The following is a 19,283-nucleotide window of genomic DNA, read 5'->3' as shown; positions in this document are numbered from 1 at the left end:
GATGGCCCAAATGCACCCGAAGCATACAAATAGCACATAATTTTGTCTTTGTTATGTTGATGGACTTTCCATTGTATAAATTTAAGTTCCAGGAAACCAGAAATAATGGCTTGATGCTAAGATAATAAAAAAATAATAAATCTTCTATTTAATTTACATATCTATTAATATTTTTAACATTTGTCAGCTTAATTTTTTTTCTCGCCCACATTATGAACTCAAATTTAAAATTGATTTTTTTTTCTAAAAACGTCAGTGTGAGTTTATGTTACTGTTATAAAATTTATTTTTGAGGAATTTTACACCTTCACAGTTGCCAGCAATAACATAAAAAAACAAACAAACATCTCCCACTGCAAGTTGTTGTCATTACAAATAGGAACCTCTGCATTATTGTGAAACAGTGCATGGTCAAATACGACAACATTATAACATCTCTCCGACAAGTCACGGAATATGTTGTTGACACAGGTTTGGCTGCTATGCAAAAGAAATACGATACGACATAGACATATAATCTTGAACTGGCGAAACAGTGCAGCTGAAACCTGTAGCACATCAAATCAGCATCCAAACTAACACTCAAATGGTTCGAAAACAGATGGCAACACAGATACAATAAATACATTTTTTCCCATATATGTGATAAATCAGTGAAAGGAGCAGTTTGAGCATTTTCTGGTAAATCAGCTCTATTACTCAGAAAGCCAAGAGAACAACAGTAAATACGTGTTGTATTTCCTGTTGTCATGAGTCTTACTTAAAAGAAAAAAAAAGTCAAAAAATGTCCATTAATAAACTACAGCAAGGTGATCGCTTTTCACTAGAATAGGCTAACCAGACATGTTAGCAATGAACCTTATAAACTGAAACAGTTATATTATTAAACTTGATCACCTCACTTTGGCTGTTTTATCATCACACAATTGTGACAAAAATATTTCTTGTTTCCTACTATGATTGATACTGTCCCCACCGGTCATTTGGTCCACTTCACTTAGCAGTGTACTACTTATAATCCTAACAAAAAGCCTTCTTATGGACTACAGGGAACTGAAGCCCAGTAATTACATCCATATTTCAATAAGCTTGGTGCTTATTTTGTGCTTCCCTCCAGCCCAACACAGCTATCTCAGTTCATTCTTCCATTGCTCTGCACAGTGCAATAAAACCCTTAAGCGTTAAGTGCATGGTAGCAAATATCTGGTGCTGCGTCTGTGGGCTTGCGCGACGTTGGCTGAACTGTACAGACGTTATCAACTTCCTGTAACAGCAGCGCACGTGCTTCTTCATCTTATTAATTTCATTTTCGCGAGAACGAACGGCTTCTAGTCCAGCTCAATTCCCAGCGTTAGTGTTCTGAAAACGCTTCCATTTAGACTCTTGTAAACAAACACTCTGAATCAATATCGAAAATCTTTTCCAGCATGATGGTCTCTTACCATTAGTTTCTAACAGCAGTAATTTGAGGCTGATGGTGAAAGAGCCTGTGAAGGTTAATGGTATGGAAGAGGTCACAGATTGCTTCATTCACTCAGGTCTATTATCAAAAATGTACTCCTGATTTCGCTTTCTATTTTTCCCACAGAATGTGTATATACAGGTGCAAAATATAAAGACCTGGTGACATAGAGAGGAGGGGGAAAATGTGATAAAGAATTGGGAGCAGCCCTGAAAATCAATCAGGAAGCCATCTGGCATGGCGGCACTCTGGAGACACCGACAACTGTCTACTCCTCTGCTGTTTCCCTCCGCATGGCCTGAGGGAGACCCACACAAGTAAGGAATAGTCCATTCTGACGGATGAATGCTGAAACAGCGTCAGTATTCACATCAGTGTGACCCGCCAGAGTAAAAACATGTGCTAGCAATGGAAGAACCCCAGGCCTGTGCAAACATTTGGAGTGCAGCCAATTTCTTTTCTTGCGATCTTAGCAATACTGATTTATCTCACCGAGAGGCTTTTTTCCTCCACTGATATTAAATTATGTAACACAAACTTTAATGTATTTATAAATAGACACACATGGGCGAGTTAGAACACTACGACTCTGATTTCAGTGCAGAATGATGTTGGTCTGCAACCATCACCAGATGACTTAACTCTTGTTACGGCAAATATGACGAGAAGCTTTAAAGAAACCTTTTACGAACACAAAACTGAAAGAATATATTTGCAGCCAAGATACTGTATACAGTATTTCAGCCACTAAACTGGAATTTACAGTTTCACTCAGAAGTTCACATGCAGTCATGGAATTAATTTGACCCTGCTTCAAATGTTTCCCGTCAGTCTATGACGGTTCTACCATTCAAAATAGAGCTTATAAAAACACAAACCGGCTGAACAAGTTCGAATTTTACTGTGCATTTTTTCGGAAATCCTCTCTGGGCCACAATATGGATACATTCAGGTCAAAAAGTTGTCAGCAACTTTTAGTTTATTGCTTGCAATGCTGTTCTCAGAAACCAGTAGGAGTTCTAAGGATTTTTGGCATTTATTTACCATAAGATCAGACTTTGCTTAGAGCTTTGAGTTTAGGGTTGACAAGGTATGCACAGCTTCAGTGCAAAATGAGCAAATACTATAATACTGATATAAAAGTCAGAAGAAGTTTCAAAGAAGAAAGCAAAGTCCAAAAAAAGGGCCTTCATAAATGTGCCATTCTTAACATACGAATTATGTTTATCTCTTGCAAAGTATACTGGTGATTTTTGTGGGAGTTGCATCTTGTAACCAAAGTTTTTGACCTATAGTGTGTAGGTTTAAATATATTACAACCCACAAATAAGTAGACAAATGTTCTTGTTGACAACTCTAAATCAATATTTCCTGGTGGAATTTATTTAAATTGGTTGGCTTCCTTGGACGTAACTGGTTTTAAATGATAGTTCTTTTGTTTTTTACAAGATTGAATTCAAGCAGCTCAATGTTTATTCATTCTAAAACCAGGTTTGATACTGGTTTGGGATTATTATGAGGCTGGAACACCCTACAGTCTGACAAACTCCCCACTGTGATTTGGGTCACCAACCATTTTGAAAATGGTTGGGATTGTTCTGGATTAATCCAGGAATCTCCAAAACTCCAGCCAGTCATAACCTGGGAGATTCACAGCAGCATAAATGGTAAAGGCCCTCTGAAGGAACGTTCCATGTTCAAATGAGACAAATGTTAAGCTTTTTGGCCAAAATAAATTGGAAGAAAGTTTAGAGAAGTAAAATAAGATCGAACCTAAATTAACGCCAAAAATAGTGGCAGCACTAATTTTTGCTCAAATTAATGGCAAAAATAGTGGCAGCACTAAGTGCTGTTCTGTGTGAACTCCTGCTTTCCTTTGCTGTTTTGTCTTTTTCTTTGGCTCCAGGCACCACAACACATTTCACTACTGCGTTGTTATTGTGCAGATGACAGATATATAAATCTAAAATCTAAGACACAGTAATTCCAACAGGAAAAGATTCTCAACACACATCAAAACTGGTTTGAGAGGGCATAAAACTTGTGACTGTTACGCTTCTTCTATGGCCTTAAACTCAACTGTTTTGAAAATTTATAAACTATGATTAAAAGCTAAGTTCATGCCAGGAAAGCAAGCAACTTAAATGAGCTCCATAATTTTTAATGAAAGAAGTAGTCCAATACCTGAATCTCATCAGGGGCAACAAAGAATTACAATGTTTGTCTGCAACCTGCTAAGGGACATTTACTCAAATATTAATAGAGCAGAATGTATAAATTTGAGCCTGTGTTTCGACTGGAAAAGGGAAAATCTAAAATAAATTCAAAGTCTGACTCTTGTGTTTTCAAATTGGCAAAGTTGCAGGTCACATAATAGCGAGCCCTGGTAAACAACAGTTTAAATAAAAGGATAAATGGCATTCAATGTGAATGATGAGTGTATGAAAACTTTTGAGTGGAACTGTTCAAAAATGACCCAGGACATTTCACTTCATGTGAAATGTGACATCAAAGCCGAGTAACAGAGTGGTTTTCCATGTTTTCAGTAGTAATGCGTTATGGTTAGGATCGCATAACACCTGCGATCTATGACTTTGCTTTTAAGTTTCTGCTATAAAGAAGCATCAAGCAGTCAACCTTTTCAAAAGGTTCCTATTAAAACACCCAATCATTTGTCCTTACTGGCACATGATGAAGCGAGGACACACTGACAGAAAGGATCAAACACAGAGAGGAGTGTTAGCCCCCTCTACAGGAGAAAATCCAAATATCAAGAAAGAGGCCCTCATGATGTGCTCAGAAAAAAATATCAGCCAGCCATTTAAAAAGCTCTTTTGGCAGATTTATAAATGCATAATTTCCGTCGGATTGATGCACAAGTTTCGGCGTCCTTATTTCTGCACAGGAAGCTGAAAGAGTCTCTGCAACAGCAATAAAATGGACAGAATGCCACCATATGCAATTTAGATCATCACTTAGTCTTAGACCAAGTCTGGCCCACTTTGAAAAATCGTCATAATTCCTATTGTCAGTTTTGTGCACTGCATGCATGAGAAAATATGAACTTTGTTGCAATTGCATGGAAGATTAAGTTGTTTGATTAGGAAGGGGGATCAGAGAGGAATCCTCAGCAGGTGAGATGCTCCATATATACAAAGTGTTTACAGCTTCTCCTCAAAAAACCACTTCTGGCGAAGGATGTCAGAGCAGGGCTGCAGAGCCGGGGCTGGTGTCCCATCGTCGGTCTGGTCCATTGCTTCAATGCACTTCTGGGTCTGGACATGGAGCAGAGTCCCATCCTAGAAACCACCATGTGGGGAAAAAGAAAGAAAAAAACTTTCTGTAAACAGGAAACTCATTTATATCTACAACACAAGGTTTTGTAAATTACTCATGTGGCAAAAATGTAGTTACAATGTGAACCTCTGGTCTATGCGAAAAACACTGAACAACAACAGAGAACAACACAAGCTGGCCAAGTGAAATGCAAATCCAGCATCCTTTTCCTGGGATATATCATGGTCTCTCCCAATACTATCCCACTTTCCAGCATCTTTCACTCTTCCAACATACATTTCATCTTTTCAGATCCATTTACATTTAGATGGCATGGCAGGCTGTCAGACACTGACATCCTGAAACTACATTCAGCACATGCTGAACAGCAATGTGTGGTAAATACACAGCTTGCAGTGCATAACTAAAAGGATAATGAGACTTTTTAATTGTTCCTTCAGAAATCTGAAAAGTGGATATATGTCTGTATTCTGCTCCTAGTGAGTCAATGCTGTACAGATTGACCTTTGATTATGAACATTTGAAAATCTTTTCAGAGATATATCTCTACCAGTTGTGTTCATCAAGAGATCTTTGTCTGATTGGACAGAGAGTTTCAAAGTTTTGAGATACATCTTTAAATTAATGTTGATCCTCCACATGTCAAATGTTGCTGGCGTCCTCATATTTACAGATCCGTATCCCTTTCTAGTCAACTTGGAAGGAGGCGAAGTTGTGCCACAAACTTTTGGATTGTGGCACAAAATGGGCAGAGTTGTGTCACGCTCTGCCCATTTTCAGCCAATGGATTGGTTTTATAACGTACCCCTGCTTTAAATGTCACTATAATTTTATCCCTGACCTTTCTGGCTTGTTTATTATGCTATTTGTTCACCGATGTTCTCTAATAAACCTGAGGCCTTCACTAAATAGCTGACTTATACTGAGAGTAAAATACTCACAGGTGAACCATTCTCAATAAACAGACTTTATATGGGGTAAGAGGGCCTAACACTGTGTAATTATGCTGATAAATAAAATATATGTCAAGCTGTAGCATGACAAAATATTAATAAAACTTTTTCTAACCAGAACAGACTACTAGCATTATTTGATAATCATGAAACCTAAAAAAAAACTTTTACACATTTATTTTTTTAGTTAAAAGCTACAGACACACAAAGTGGAAATAAATGTGGCCTCAAGATGATTTTGCAGTACCTTTCGAAAGATAAATTTCTGGTCCATGGGAACAGGTCGTCCTCGTTTCTCGCACTGTAGGACAGTCAGGTAAGTGCTGATGCTGTCATGCACAACACATCCAGCAGGATCTCTGGTATTGTAGCATATTTCCCCATTGACTGAATATTCAAAAAACTGTTGGGAGAACCCATCATGGATGCAAGACACAAACAAAGAAGCGGTTAGAAAAACCATTGTGCAACAGAATTTGCCTGTGTGCGTTTGTGGAGATCAAAAACAAGCATCACTGGTTACAGACTGTCAATGTAGAATGGAGCGATGCAGGGCAATCCCAAAAGGCTGACAATCCAACAACTACAGAAGTCATTTTCAACAAAAATGACATCAGCGCGTGTCCACAGAGGGGTGTTTCAGGCAGCACTGCTAAATCTCACAGAGCTCCCTGGTTTACTGACAACTAACAGAGGAAATAGAACTGAGAAATGGGCAGAATCCCTCTATAGACCAACACTGTGGATGTATTATAGAACCTGGAAAGGGTAAGTCCATTGTTAATAAATGTAAGAAATGAGGAGGGAGTGACTGTTTCAAGGTTCAGAGGACAGAAAACGGTTACTAAACAAAGAGCTGGTGAGTAAATAGTTTTGAGCTACAAGAACTAGAAACATAAGAACATTGAGACAACACTGAGATTACAAAGTCATGATTTAAGTAGAAATACATCTTTAAAAAGTTGTAGAGTAAAAAGACATAAACTAAATCAGTGGTTTATAAAAGACAGGCTCTGGATAACTGTTCACTCGGCATAAGCAGTTATGTCTCCAAATGGATTAAGATTAAACAACCACATCTGTGCAGAAGATCAGGATTAGCCTGGCTGACCTGAAGATTATGTTTGTGTTTGATTTTGACTGACTTTGACATTTGTTTTAAAAAGAAAAATTAGAGAGAACACATCTCTTTATAAGATCAGTGTAATGGGAGTGTATTGCTGTCTGCAATTTTTCTAACTATGACACAAAATGTAAATGAGCCTAGGGCTACACTACAAAGTAAGATAAACTACATTGGGGGCCATGAAGAGCCAGAAGAGTTTTTCGTATCGCTAAACTGTCTGACAGGGCTTACCTGGTTCTGACCCATGCCGTGACATGGATAGAGGATGACCCTATGACCTTCCAGCACCTGGTCATCCCCAGGATTGTAGTCAAAACAGTAGTTGGTCTTTCCTCGACTCTTCAGCTAGCAAAAAAAAAAAAAAAAATCACATAAAGGCATATTACAAAGGTTCAAACACACAATTCAATATTGCTCTTATTCCTATAAGCAAAGTTTTGCCAAAAAGTATTTGCTTTCATTTGAATTTGAGTGGCAGTCTGCATGCGTGGGTGAAAGATTTCTTTACTGACGGAGCAAAGAAAGTGACTGAAACATGCAAATTCACTGATTTTGAATATTTTTTGGCAGTACAGTAGTCCGTTCAGAAGCGTTCTAACCATTCCAAACATGCCCGGTCGATCATGTGGGACAAAAATGTCGGGGTAGACGTTATCCAGATACCACTTAAAGTTTTTGCACCCCAGCTTCTCTCTCAGTCTCCTCCTCTCTGTCACATCTCCAAAGGCTTCCTAGAAAAAAAAAAAGAAAAATTAAAACATAACTGACCTAATTGGAAACAACTTCGATAAATTCAGAGTTCATCCTTCTCTCCCAGATGCTGCATCATAACTTAGCCCTGATGTGAAAGGATGTACAACAGCACCCTCTATAGTTGTTTCATAACTCTGCCCATTTTTAAATATGTCAAACATTAATCACACACACAACATCATCAAATATTTCACAAGTAAGGCACTCCTTAATTCTAGTTAAAGAACAGAAGGATGTATATGTGTGTTTTGCATGCCGACAGCAATCTGCTTATGAAAATATCTTTAACAAACAGGCGTCACCACTCTGATAAAGATTAGCTGATTATTACAAGAAAACAAACACTTGTGCTTTGCCAGTGAGCATATGCTCACCACACCTTCACTGCTGGAAGAAGAATCTAGAAGCGCACCGCAGAATGATGGATGCTGGCCGTGTGCCCAAACACGGCTCTAATTGGCTCTTTATCAGTTTATCCAGTCATGAGACAGATTCCTAAAAGAGGTGGTCTTTTATCAAGTGCTAGCACCACTACAGACAAGGGAACAACAAGGGCTGGTGGAGCTGGAATGACCCAGTGCAAGAGTCATGTCTGAGGGAACGAGCGCTCTTCTTCCCTTTAGGAGACCGGGATGGGACAACAAGGAACGATACGTTGACGATGTGCTTGATATTCTTATTTGTGTTGGAAAAGCAAACACTTTGATTTTTCTTTTTTTGTGTGTGTGTGTACCTTAAGCACAAACATAGATGCGTCTTAATTTGGATTTTTATGTGATAGACCAACACAAAGTAGAGCTAAATTGTAAAAGAAAAACTACAAAGTGTGTTCTGAAATTTACAAATAAAACTGTGAAAAATGTTTCAAGTTTTGTAATCAGCTCCCCCCGAGTAAATACCTTGTAAGACCATCATTCACTGCAATTGTAGCAAAAAGTTAAAGACAACTCTGACCAGCTTTTATATTCCTGCTCAAAAAAAAAAGAAAACTATTCCCACAGCATGATGCTGCAACCATCGTGTTTCAAAGTGGCTATAAGGCTTTAAGACAACAATGCAGCATCTGTATTTCTGACAGAAGTCCTGATCTGAACCCTGATATTGGATCTGGGTCTTGTTCGCTGCATTTTTAATGGCAGGTAAAGCTACTAAGTTTTCAAGCACAAGGTATTGTTTTACTTAATTTTAATGCAGTATCAGGACTTGGATAACAAGCTGGGGAAATTAATGATTTTCCATTCGAAAATGTAGAACTCAAAGTACTCTGGACTTTTATTTTTTTGTTCATGGAGTTGTATTTAAAGCAATCACCTATTTTAAAATTATTTTGCTGAAAGAAATATATATTCTATTTTTTGTGGTATGAAAAAGCAAAGCATAGCTGCATCTTAGTTACATCACATCTATTTATGCTTTAAGTTATGACAAATCATTCATAGAAGGTTTAAAACGTTAAAATGCACAAACCCATTGCCTTCATTCATAGTGAAAAGTAACGCAGCATTGCTTGCTTTGAGCAATATTCCCTTTCAGCAAGGCTTCCTCCTCTCAGGGAGATGAGCGCCACCTGATCTGTGCTTCGAGAGCTTCTCCTCTTAACTACACTGTCACACACTCCACACACACACACACACACACACACACACACACACACACACACACACACACACACACACACACACACACACACACACACACACACATTAAGACAAGGCACCCCACAGGTTAGCACTGATATCACCCTGTCAAGGACAGGTGGGTGACACCCGCTGGCACAGAGTGACACGGAAAAGGTGGTAATCACACACCGGAATGCCCCGGCACTCCTGTCACCTTGAGTGTGTGTCGCTCATGTATCCTGAGAGTCACTTAATCAGGAGCAGCTTTTTACACCACAGTGGGGGAGCGGCCGTGCTTGTTCATGTGTAGTAGTATGAGGGAAAATGACACAGGCATGGGTGTCATTTACTGCCTCCGCATATCGATGCAGTAAACGACAGGCAGAAAAAGAAAAAAAAAAAAAACAAGTATGCAACTTTCGGAAGTGGACAATTAATCCCATCTAAATGTGACTCAATTCCTTTTTAAAGAGCGACATCGGCTATTTGACACCCATCAAACACCCTCTTACAACTTGTGTGGACTCACCCGTCGAGCATGGGGGTTGCGATGGTAAAAGAGCTCCTTGTACTCATCCATCCACACCTCTGCCGCCCTCACGCTGTTTGCCAACGCTTTGCTCCGTGAGTAAGGGGCCTTTTTGGGGAACACATGACCCACGTGGGAGCACGGGTGGATCTCCAGGCTACCCCCGCATTGCCAAATCTAAGAGACGAGAACCGCAGCACCACGAGGATTTGGTTAGCCTCTCTGCTGTGAATCAATCAGGCTACGCAAAGGGCAAATGCTGTGGAGGAGCTTGGATACAAAAAAAGGGCTATTGTTGCCACTACAGAGACATATTTTTGGTTACTACTCTTTTGGGATGTTGTATTTACTCCAGGAAAGAAATGTTCAAATTCTTCACAGCAATCAAATCATTTAAGGTTTTCACTCTGTTTTCTCTTGTAATGTAGTGTCAATGTGATCACTGTGGTTTGCAGAAGAATTTGTCACATGGTTTACAGTTAATTTAATCCAGCTCCAAATGTCTGTTCAGTGCTGCATGTTGTGAATTACTGCTGTAAACAGTGTTAGCATTTTGCAAACTCTACAAGTACAAAATTATAATTCAACTGAGCAGTATGCATTCGTATAATGTATGAGAAAATGACGATATGCACTAGATTACTTCTTACTCTGAAAGAAAACTCCAGGTTTTCTCCTCCCCAAACCTCCATTCCTGTGTCGTATGTCCCCAGGTAATGGAAGTAACTTTTGCTCACAGAAAACAGACCGCCTGCCATAGTGGGAGATCTAAAAAAAAAAACCCAAAAAAACAGAAGTTAATCTTGGTGTCACTATCCATCTCTTATTTGATAATACATACAAAAAAGTCATCTGAAGATATGGGTGGAATTGATACAATATCTTGAATAAAAATCTGTGATCTTGTTTTGCTCACAGAAGTTTTTTTTTTTTTTTTTTTTTTTGTAACTAGTACCTGATGACGTCAGTGGGCGAGTTACGGCGTTTCTGTTCATATTCTGGGACTGTGTGCCATGTAAAAACCAGCCGCCAGTCAAAACCACCAATCTGAGGTTCGCCGGAGTTGCCTAAATACTGGAAGGTGTTCCAGTCGATCACGTCAATGACGGGGCACACCACGGCTTTGGGCTCCTCTTTGATCCTGGAGAAAGGAGAGGAAAGCTAATGTCAAAAAGAAAAATGTTAAACTTAATATCTGTGTTAACTTCCTGTACTGCAGTTGGTCAAAATGCAGCTCAGTACCATGCCCCGAAAACTAATTCACCCTTTTACTCCAATTCCCTAGAATAAAATCCAAAGCTACCAGTTTTCTTTAGAAATCACAAAATTATTAAACAGAGTCCATCTGTAAAAAGTTTAACTTCAGTACAAATACAGCTGTCCTGTCACGACATTAGAGGGGAATTGACATCATGAAGATGGAGGGACACAGCAGACAGATCAGGAAAGAAGTTTGGCAGAAGTCTAAAGCAGAGGAAGGTTATCTTAAAAGACACCAAGTATGGCAACAATGAAACCTGCAACACATGCCTGTCCACCTAAATTGACCAATTGGACAAAGCGGAGCATCCATCAGATAGAAACCAAGCGGCTTCTGTTGTTAGCTTCTGCAGGCAACATATACAGCAAGCATGCAAATGTCAAAATATTAGTGGTGGGACATGATTAAAATTTTAAACTGAGTTAATTTTAGGGTCAGTAATTAATTAACAGCAATTCATTATGTTTTAATCAAAAAGCACGTATCTAAATAGGCATGTGAGCTCAACAATAGAAATATTGATTGATTTTGATCTGATACTCAGGTTATTCCACCATCAGATTGGTGCAAAGCTGTTCAGTTTCCAAGTGTTTCAGGAACCCTTTATCTTCTCAGTGAAGGCAGACACGTTTTTCTCTGGAGCTTGTGGATCCCTGGCATATCGACAAAGTTCTGATGGACTGAGCCGAACTAGTGAACACTCAGACTGATGGTGTGAGACAGAGGCACAAGTTGTATGAGATTATTTCACAAGCAAACTTTGGATGCTAAAACTCACTAGGGGAATGGAATTGATCTTGGAGAAGTTGCTAGTTTTCGGCCCAAAGGGAACAACCACAATAGTTTGGATGATTGTAAATAAGAGATGTATCGGTTGAGACTTTAGGGCTGATAGAAATTTTAAGTCTGCCTTATGGGGGAATTTTTCTTTTTCTGAGAATTGTTTCCTCAAAATCAGCCGGGCCCTGATGCACAGAAAAACCTTTAGAAAGTTTCTTCTCCCAGAGCTACAACGTTACAACTGACCAACTGACTCTTCTTCGGCTGCAAAACAAATGTAGCTCAGATTCTGTAAAACTTCTGCAGCTGAGCACAAATAGTCAGTTATTTTTATTGAACTTGTCTTGTAGCGGAAGTAGCATCAGTTGGTCAGTTGTATCGTTGTAGCTCTGGGAGAAGAAACTCTATCAGTTTTTCCGGTGCGTCAGTCCCCGGCTGCTTCTGAGAGAAAAATTCCCAAAAAACTAAAAACACACAGCCATGTCTCCAATGTTGCTTCTTGTGCCATCTTTCCTTGCCTGTCACTTTGTCAAGTCCATTCATTACTTGTCAGAAACTGTGGAGTACTCACTGTTTAACCCAGAAAAAGAAAAAACTAGAACGAACTTAGAATCCAAATACTCATTATTTGGGCTGATACTATACTTCTTAGATTATCCTAGTGTATTAGTAATTTCATAAATTGTGGAATACTCACTATTTGAACCAATATACTTCTTAGATTAATTTTTGGACTGTTATGCAGAGACTCCTATTGTTGCAGCCCAGAAAGGAATTAAAAGGAACTTAAAATCCAGAAATTTTTTTTTTCCAGAACAGGAACTCTTAATACTTAGAAACTATGGAATACTGACTTTTTTTGTTGTTGTTGTTTTTGTTGTTGTTTTTTTTTACATCTTGCACACATCAAGAGTCCTTTCCAGCTTTCCATCAGATCGGTTTTAAAATTACAAATTAAACCACAGTGGGCCAAGAGAAGTGGCGTAGTTGTCCAGCTACAACTGCACAAATTTGTTTTTGTAATGTGACAAAATGGAAAACGCGTTCAAGGTGTGTGAACGCATCTGCGAGGCACTGCATAATTGTGCTTCTGAAAACATCGGTCTGATTTTCTTTGCTTCCTTCTTTATTATACTTGCACATATATGCAAATACTGAAACACTTCAACATTCATAGCCTTCGCTTATTTGCGATGCACGTCTATGCAACGCTTGGCGACAGCTGAACTTGAAAACATGATCTTTAAAGTCAACACTGGAGTGAAATACTCAAACTGAAGAGTGCTACAGTTTCCTGAAAAGCAATTTCTCACCTCTTGAGCAGCGGCTCGAGCCAGCCCTCGTGGCACTCACAGTGGCAATCCAGAAAAGTCAGCACATCGCCTTTGGCAATGAATGCCCCTAGCAGCCGGGCTCGGACCAGCCCCTCCCTCTTTGTGGCCCGGATCAAACGCACCTTCTTCAACCCTGAGAGGTACTTCTCCAGTGGCTCCTTTAGGTGATCTTCAAGAAATTCAAGTAAAAGTGAGCTCTTAACCCTCTGATGCATGACATATTGACTATAAAGTCTTCCATGAGTGGGTCTTTTTGGACCCATGTTAGAAGCAATGTGATTTTATGCTACTTTTGTCATCTTGATTAAAAATTATGTTTTGTATAATACTTCCTGCTGTGTTTTATGTCACACAATAATTATTTCATTTATTTATCCATCCATCCATCTTTTTTCTTTTATCCGGGGTCAGGTTGTGGGGCAGCAGCTTAAGAAGGGAGGCCCAGACTTCCCTCTCACCAACCACTTGTTCCAGCCCCTCCAGGGGAATCTCAAGGCGTTCCCAGACCAGCTGAGAAACATAGTCCCTCCAGCGTGTCCTAGGTCTTCCCCGAAGTCTCCTGCCTGTAGGACGTGCCTGGAACACCTCACCAGGGAGGCATCCAGGAGGCATCCTGACCCGAACTATCTCATTACTGGAAGGAAGGCTAATTAAAGGGATACAAACTAATGTTTTCAATTTGTTGGACTGAGTGGTATATATGTTGTTAAAAGTCTCTGTTTATATTCACTTGCGGGATGAACTCAGTGTTATACGTTGCATCTCTTTCATTAAATGGGAGGAGAGTGGTGTAGAAACACAGTCTGTCCGAATTCGGAAAATATCTTCTATTACCACCAACTATTGGTAAGTCTGAGGCTTTCATTTGCCTTTGGTGGTTGAGAAATCCTTCAATCTGTGATTCCTCCACAGTTGTTAAGTGTGTGATTCCCCAGTCTTTCAGTTGCGAAACACAAACCTGCAGAAATTTGTCTGTCTGTGTAAACGCCAAGTCCTTTTAATGTCTGATGACTTTGAAACTCCTGCATTAGCTCACAGAAGAAAGATGAAAAAAAGAATTTGTATTGCTCTACTATGTAATATTTAACTTCACTATAATACTTAATGACTTGCAAATATTACACTCTGCCTAAATGTATGAGTGATGTAAAACTTGGCATGAGGTTGATGTGCAGCGGAAAATTTTTTATCCCAAAATTTGTTTACGAAGGATCAATGCCTTTAGCTCCCTAACACACATTAGTAAAATACAGTGCATCTTTATGACTTAACATGTGGAAATGGTGTTAGAGCAGAGGGTGAGGCAGGGACTGACTGTTTCACCTACAGGCTCATGATTCTAAATGTTTGGAAACCACCTTGAAGAGCTAAAGTCCTGGGGATCAATATTTTAGAAAATGGCTGCACCTAGAAACACAGATGTCGTTATGACTTTATTCGCCTTTTGTTCATTTGTAAGCATGCCTCAGCACTTTTTATTCTTCTGTTAAATACATGGCTAGAAAACGCTTATAAAGTTGTCCCTTACAAAACCTTTTGCTTCGTGTGTATCTATCTGACTCTGCTATTTCGCACCCTTTCAGTCACAGCTCATTTGGCAATCCATTGATTGCGCTCCGTCCGTGTGCTTCAATATGAGCACCAATAACAAGCTTTCAATCTCCTGTAACTGTCAATCTGCTGGCTTTTTAGACCTGCAGCCCTGCTGCCTGTCCATCAAGCGTCCCATCGCCTACCTCTGTCACTGTAGTCATCCACCAGCACCACCTCTCTGAGGAGGATGTCAGGAGAAGTCTCCAGCACGCTGTGGACCGTCCTCAGCAGGGTAGACCAGGCCTCATTGTAGAAAGCAATCACCACAGTGGTCGTAGGCAGAGACTTGTAGTCGTACTTGAGCTCTTTGCAACTGAAATGCACGATGGACATGATGGAATTTTTCTGCCATAATTCAAGAACACATATCTTCAGTCTCAAAACAGGATTTTATGTCTTTTGTTCTTAAAACTTTTAATACTTTTTACATTTTCATTTCAAAAGCAGGTCTTTATGTCGTCCTCCTCAAAACTTGTAATACTGGTACTCAAAACTTCTCCTCCCGCTTACACTTAGTCTCTGCTCGGACTCTCTGCTCGCTTACGGAACAGGAAACTGCCTTTTGGCACAGTCGCCTGGCAACATCTCAGCTGATAGAATGAAAGTGTTGTACTGGGTGCGTTTGTTTCCTTCTAGCGGGTGTGCCTGTGTGGCTACTACCGGTTGTAGCAACCTGCGCCACCGACTAGATGTAGGGAGAAATAAAGTCAGCTTTCTGCTCCATGTTACATGAAACATCCGCCAGCAGAGTGTTCTTGATCACTAACAGTAGCACATGATTACCGATCGCACTATTTATCCATTTATGTATCTATTGATCTATCTACATATATATAAATATAAACATTGAGTAAAAGTTTAATACTTTATGCCAATCGTAGAATATAATTTTTTTTTTCAATGTAAAACAAGAAAGTTATTATTCCTCTTCTGAAATAAAATAACATCCTGGATATTGGTGTATAACTTCAATTAAAATAAATTTGTGTTAATGCTTGATGCATGCATTTATGTATGCTTTTGTTGATATTTTTGGGCTTCTGGATACACAAATTTCCCCCAGGATAAATAAATAACAATGTTTTTATCTACATAATAAAGAACCGGGCTTCTTTAGTTTTTTTTCCATTTTAGTTTCAAAAATATTCCCAAAATTCAGTTTTTGTCTCCTTGTCGGCCATAAGAAGCCGATAAGAGGAAAATACTTGAAGCTTTCTTTCATGCACTGGCTTTCTCTGAGTTTCATGCTCCTGGAGTAGGCATTGGTACATCTTATTAAAAATACTTAAAAGTAGAATTTTGCGTGATGAAACATTTCAGCTGTTAAAACTCAATATTAAAAAAAAAAACTAGATTCGTTCCCACCACGACCTGCCCTTAAGAGTGTAGTCAAAGTCAAATGACAGGTAGGTATCCATACTCTGAGGACGCACTCTCAACTCTCAGAGGGATGAAAGTGCTCTGGGTGACACTTACAGTGGACTCCATCTCTCTGGCAGACTGCGGTGCAGTGAGATCCTGTCACTGACATAGGCGTTGATCTGGTGTTTCTGGATGCTCTCCTCCTCTTTCATTCTCTCCTCTTTGTTCAAATTCAGCTTAACAGCTCTTCCCATTTCACCCGGGGCTTTCAAATCCAGCGGGGGCTTCTCGTAAACGGGCCTCCTCAGCCGCTCGTTCTCCTCCTCTCCCTCTGCGGAGACTTCGCGTCGGTTTGCAGCGCCGACGTGCCCGGATGGGTGTTTGAAAAATATCAGATACCCCAACAAAGTGACGCCTAAGAGGCAAAGAACTAACTTGGTTCGACTCTTTCTTCCGCACGACGCCATGGTGTGGCTTCTCTGCGAGGAGTAAAGTTCTGTCGGGGTTTCATGCCCCCTTCAAGCCAGTGGGACTCTGGGGAAGTTGCTCTGCCGAACTAGAGGCTACTTTCAAACTTCGTGCTTCCGCCTGAGTTTGCGCCGCATACATACTTCCACGGGAAGTTCAGTGTCTTTGTGAATCTTCAAGAGTCCCAGCTGGTTGAGAGAGAGGAGCCTCCGTGTTGTTACTCATTTACCCGGAACCTCAATGTATTTAACTTCACGGCCGATAAGATTATAGACACTCCTCCTGTTGGACTTCCTCCAACTGTTGTGCAGCACTAAGTGTGAAAGGATTAACGCACGCGCGCGCGCGAGCGCACACACACACAGGGATTAGATTTATCTTCCTGGATTGGATGTTAGCTGACAAACTAAGAAACGAAACAAATCCAGGTCAAATTAAATAAATAAATAAATATTAAAAAAATACACTAATTGGCTTCGTTAGTAATAATAAAATAATAATTAAAAAATGACATTAATTAAATGTACTGTCTCGAACCTCTACTTTGTTTCTCGTGTCGTCTCCGAACATTTCACTAGAAGTTCAGGCTGTTGCCAAGTTGGCCCAGCTGATAACGACACTTCCGGTTTGGGGATGACAAAATAAAGTGCAGTGCGCTGCTTTTACAAGCAACCCCTGGCAATTAAGTGAAGTTAACATACTGTTATTGAAATCGATTATAAACGGTTTTTTTAAGTATACGAGTTTAAGAGAAAATCTGCTCAACATGATGCAATTTTCACTAAAAGCGAAAATTATATGCAAAGTGCTTTAGCCTACTTTGAAACAGGGATATAAACTTGATTTCTTTTTCTTTAATTATGCAAAGATTCATGAAGATCCTTAAATATTCTAAATTTTAAAGTTTAATAATATTGAAGGGCTCCAATTAAAGTCAGCATTAAATGCTTACTGGAAAACCATGGTGGAATTTCTCCATGGACCATAATCTTGAAAACTCTATGAAGAAATTGCGTTGTCGTTTTTTTGTTGTTGTTGTTGTTGTTGTTGTTGTTGTTTTTTATGTCACTATGTTCCAGAGATAACATTTCCATTATGAGAAAAAAACGCTTTTAATTTGAAGGGCTAACTAACAGCGGCAGACTTCAACGTGGAACAGACGAGGAGCACTGGGGTTACTGCAAGTCAATCAAGTAAATCTTTTAGACAAGTTCCAACAATCCATCGCCATAAAATCTTTTGTTATGGATGAAATGATTCTGTCTCTCCTCAAATGATCATATGCACACTTGCTGCTGCTGCTGCTGCTTACATAACCATAGCACATAAGACTGGCGACAGCCACACAAAATGAAGCTGATGACTTCAGAACTCGCCTCTCTTGGTTGCATCTTTAAGGTGTGGTAAGTGTGACCCTGCGACCAGACGGTGAAAGTCACTCTGTATCCACTTATTTTGTAACATTCGATCATTTAAAAAAATATGTATATATTTTATTTTATTTTATTTATTTTTTTGGCATTAAATCCTGTTTTAAACTTTACAAATGTCATTATCTCAGGGTAAAACTCTGAGGAGCTTTACTGGTAACTGGTGAAACGAACCTGGTTGTTGCACAGAGAGCGCAAAAAAGGTGCAGGAGGACAATTTGTTTTCCATTTCTTTCAATACGTATTAGTGTTGGTCTGCTTTGATTAGTTAGTTAATAAACTAAATATGCATACATTTTTTTGTTTGTTTTATTCAGTTATTTACATCTGGTTTAAATGTCTTATTTATTATTTTTAGAGGATTTTGGTTCTAACTGTTCTTTATCTATTTTTTTATTTAGTTATTTTTTAATTAATTAATTATTATTATTGTTGATGCATTTGTTTTATTTTACTTAGCTGGCTTTATTTATTTATTTCACATACTAAACGTATGTTGGATTTTTTGGGATTTATTAATTTAATTACCTCCTTTTACTTCATCAGAAAGATAGCTGACTTTTTTTTATTATTGAATATCAGACATAAAACCATACAAAGTATTATTGCGCTGAAATTAACTTGATTTCATGCACATATTTTTAATCATATGAACTACCACAGTTAGCTGCGCTGCTTGTGATAAATACCATCTCTGAAACGCCTTCAGTGACCCTGGGAAAATCCGTCTCCAGCCTCCAGTACATTCACTATGAAGGATTTATTACGCCATTTGTCAACCAAGTTGCCACTCAAACGAAAGCAGTATGAAAACTCTTGACACCAAAGCTGAAATTTGACACAAAATGTATGTTTGAGTAAATTAAAATGGTAAATAATTAAGGTGAACGTTCAGGGCCAGAAGGTAATTTGAGTGTCATGCTGTTTGATCGAGCACCCATGTTGTAAAAAAAAACCATACAAAGAGAAGCAGGAAGGCAACAAGTCAGCCGTTGTAGTGTTGTAATGTATCACGGTAGACCGGGCTTGTCGCGTCTGTCAAGAAGCACAATGTTAATGTGGATGGATGAGAGCATTTTCATTTAGGACAGGAGGATGGATCAAATTTTCCATGGGAGAGATATTTGGTGCAAACAACAGAGGTATAGTGATGGAAAAATAAAGCCCTGGTGACTTTAGCTGAGCTATATCCTTTCAGGTCTCTGTTTATAAGCACGAAAAAGTTTTCATCCATTTTTTATTAGGACTAGAAATCATTAAAGGAGTGAACTAACCAACACTGTCTAATACAAGTCTGACAATGCTTTTTTGACACG

At 39.2% G+C, this 19,283-nt stretch overlaps 1 protein-coding gene across 1 annotated transcript; it reads right to left on the bottom strand.

Moving 5' to 3' along the window:
• Positions 1–274: 274 nt before the first annotated feature.
• galnt12 (UDP-N-acetyl-alpha-D-galactosamine:polypeptide N-acetylgalactosaminyltransferase 12) lies at positions 275–16,928 on the bottom strand. The gene is made up of 10 exons (XM_055058835.1): positions 16,184–16,928; positions 14,851–15,020; positions 13,094–13,283; positions 10,695–10,880; positions 10,390–10,507; positions 9,740–9,916; positions 7,438–7,569; positions 7,070–7,183; positions 5,960–6,115; positions 275–4,761 (listed from the first exon to the last, which is right to left on the bottom strand). The coding sequence occupies exons 1-10, from the start codon at positions 16,534–16,536 to the stop codon at positions 4,624–4,626; spliced, it is 1,734 nt and encodes a 577-aa protein (XP_054914810.1). The 5' UTR covers positions 16,537–16,928; the 3' UTR covers positions 275–4,623.
• Between the last annotated feature and the right edge of the window lie 2,355 nt (positions 16,929–19,283).

The sequence above is a fragment of the Poeciliopsis prolifica genome, unplaced genomic scaffold (assembly GCF_027474105.1).
Source record: "Poeciliopsis prolifica strain line A6 unplaced genomic scaffold, Auburn_PproV2 SCAFFOLD052, whole genome shotgun sequence".
NCBI lineage: Eukaryota > Metazoa > Chordata > Actinopteri > Cyprinodontiformes > Poeciliidae > Poeciliopsis > Poeciliopsis prolifica.
This window is presented reverse-complemented; position numbering and strand designations above follow the sequence as displayed.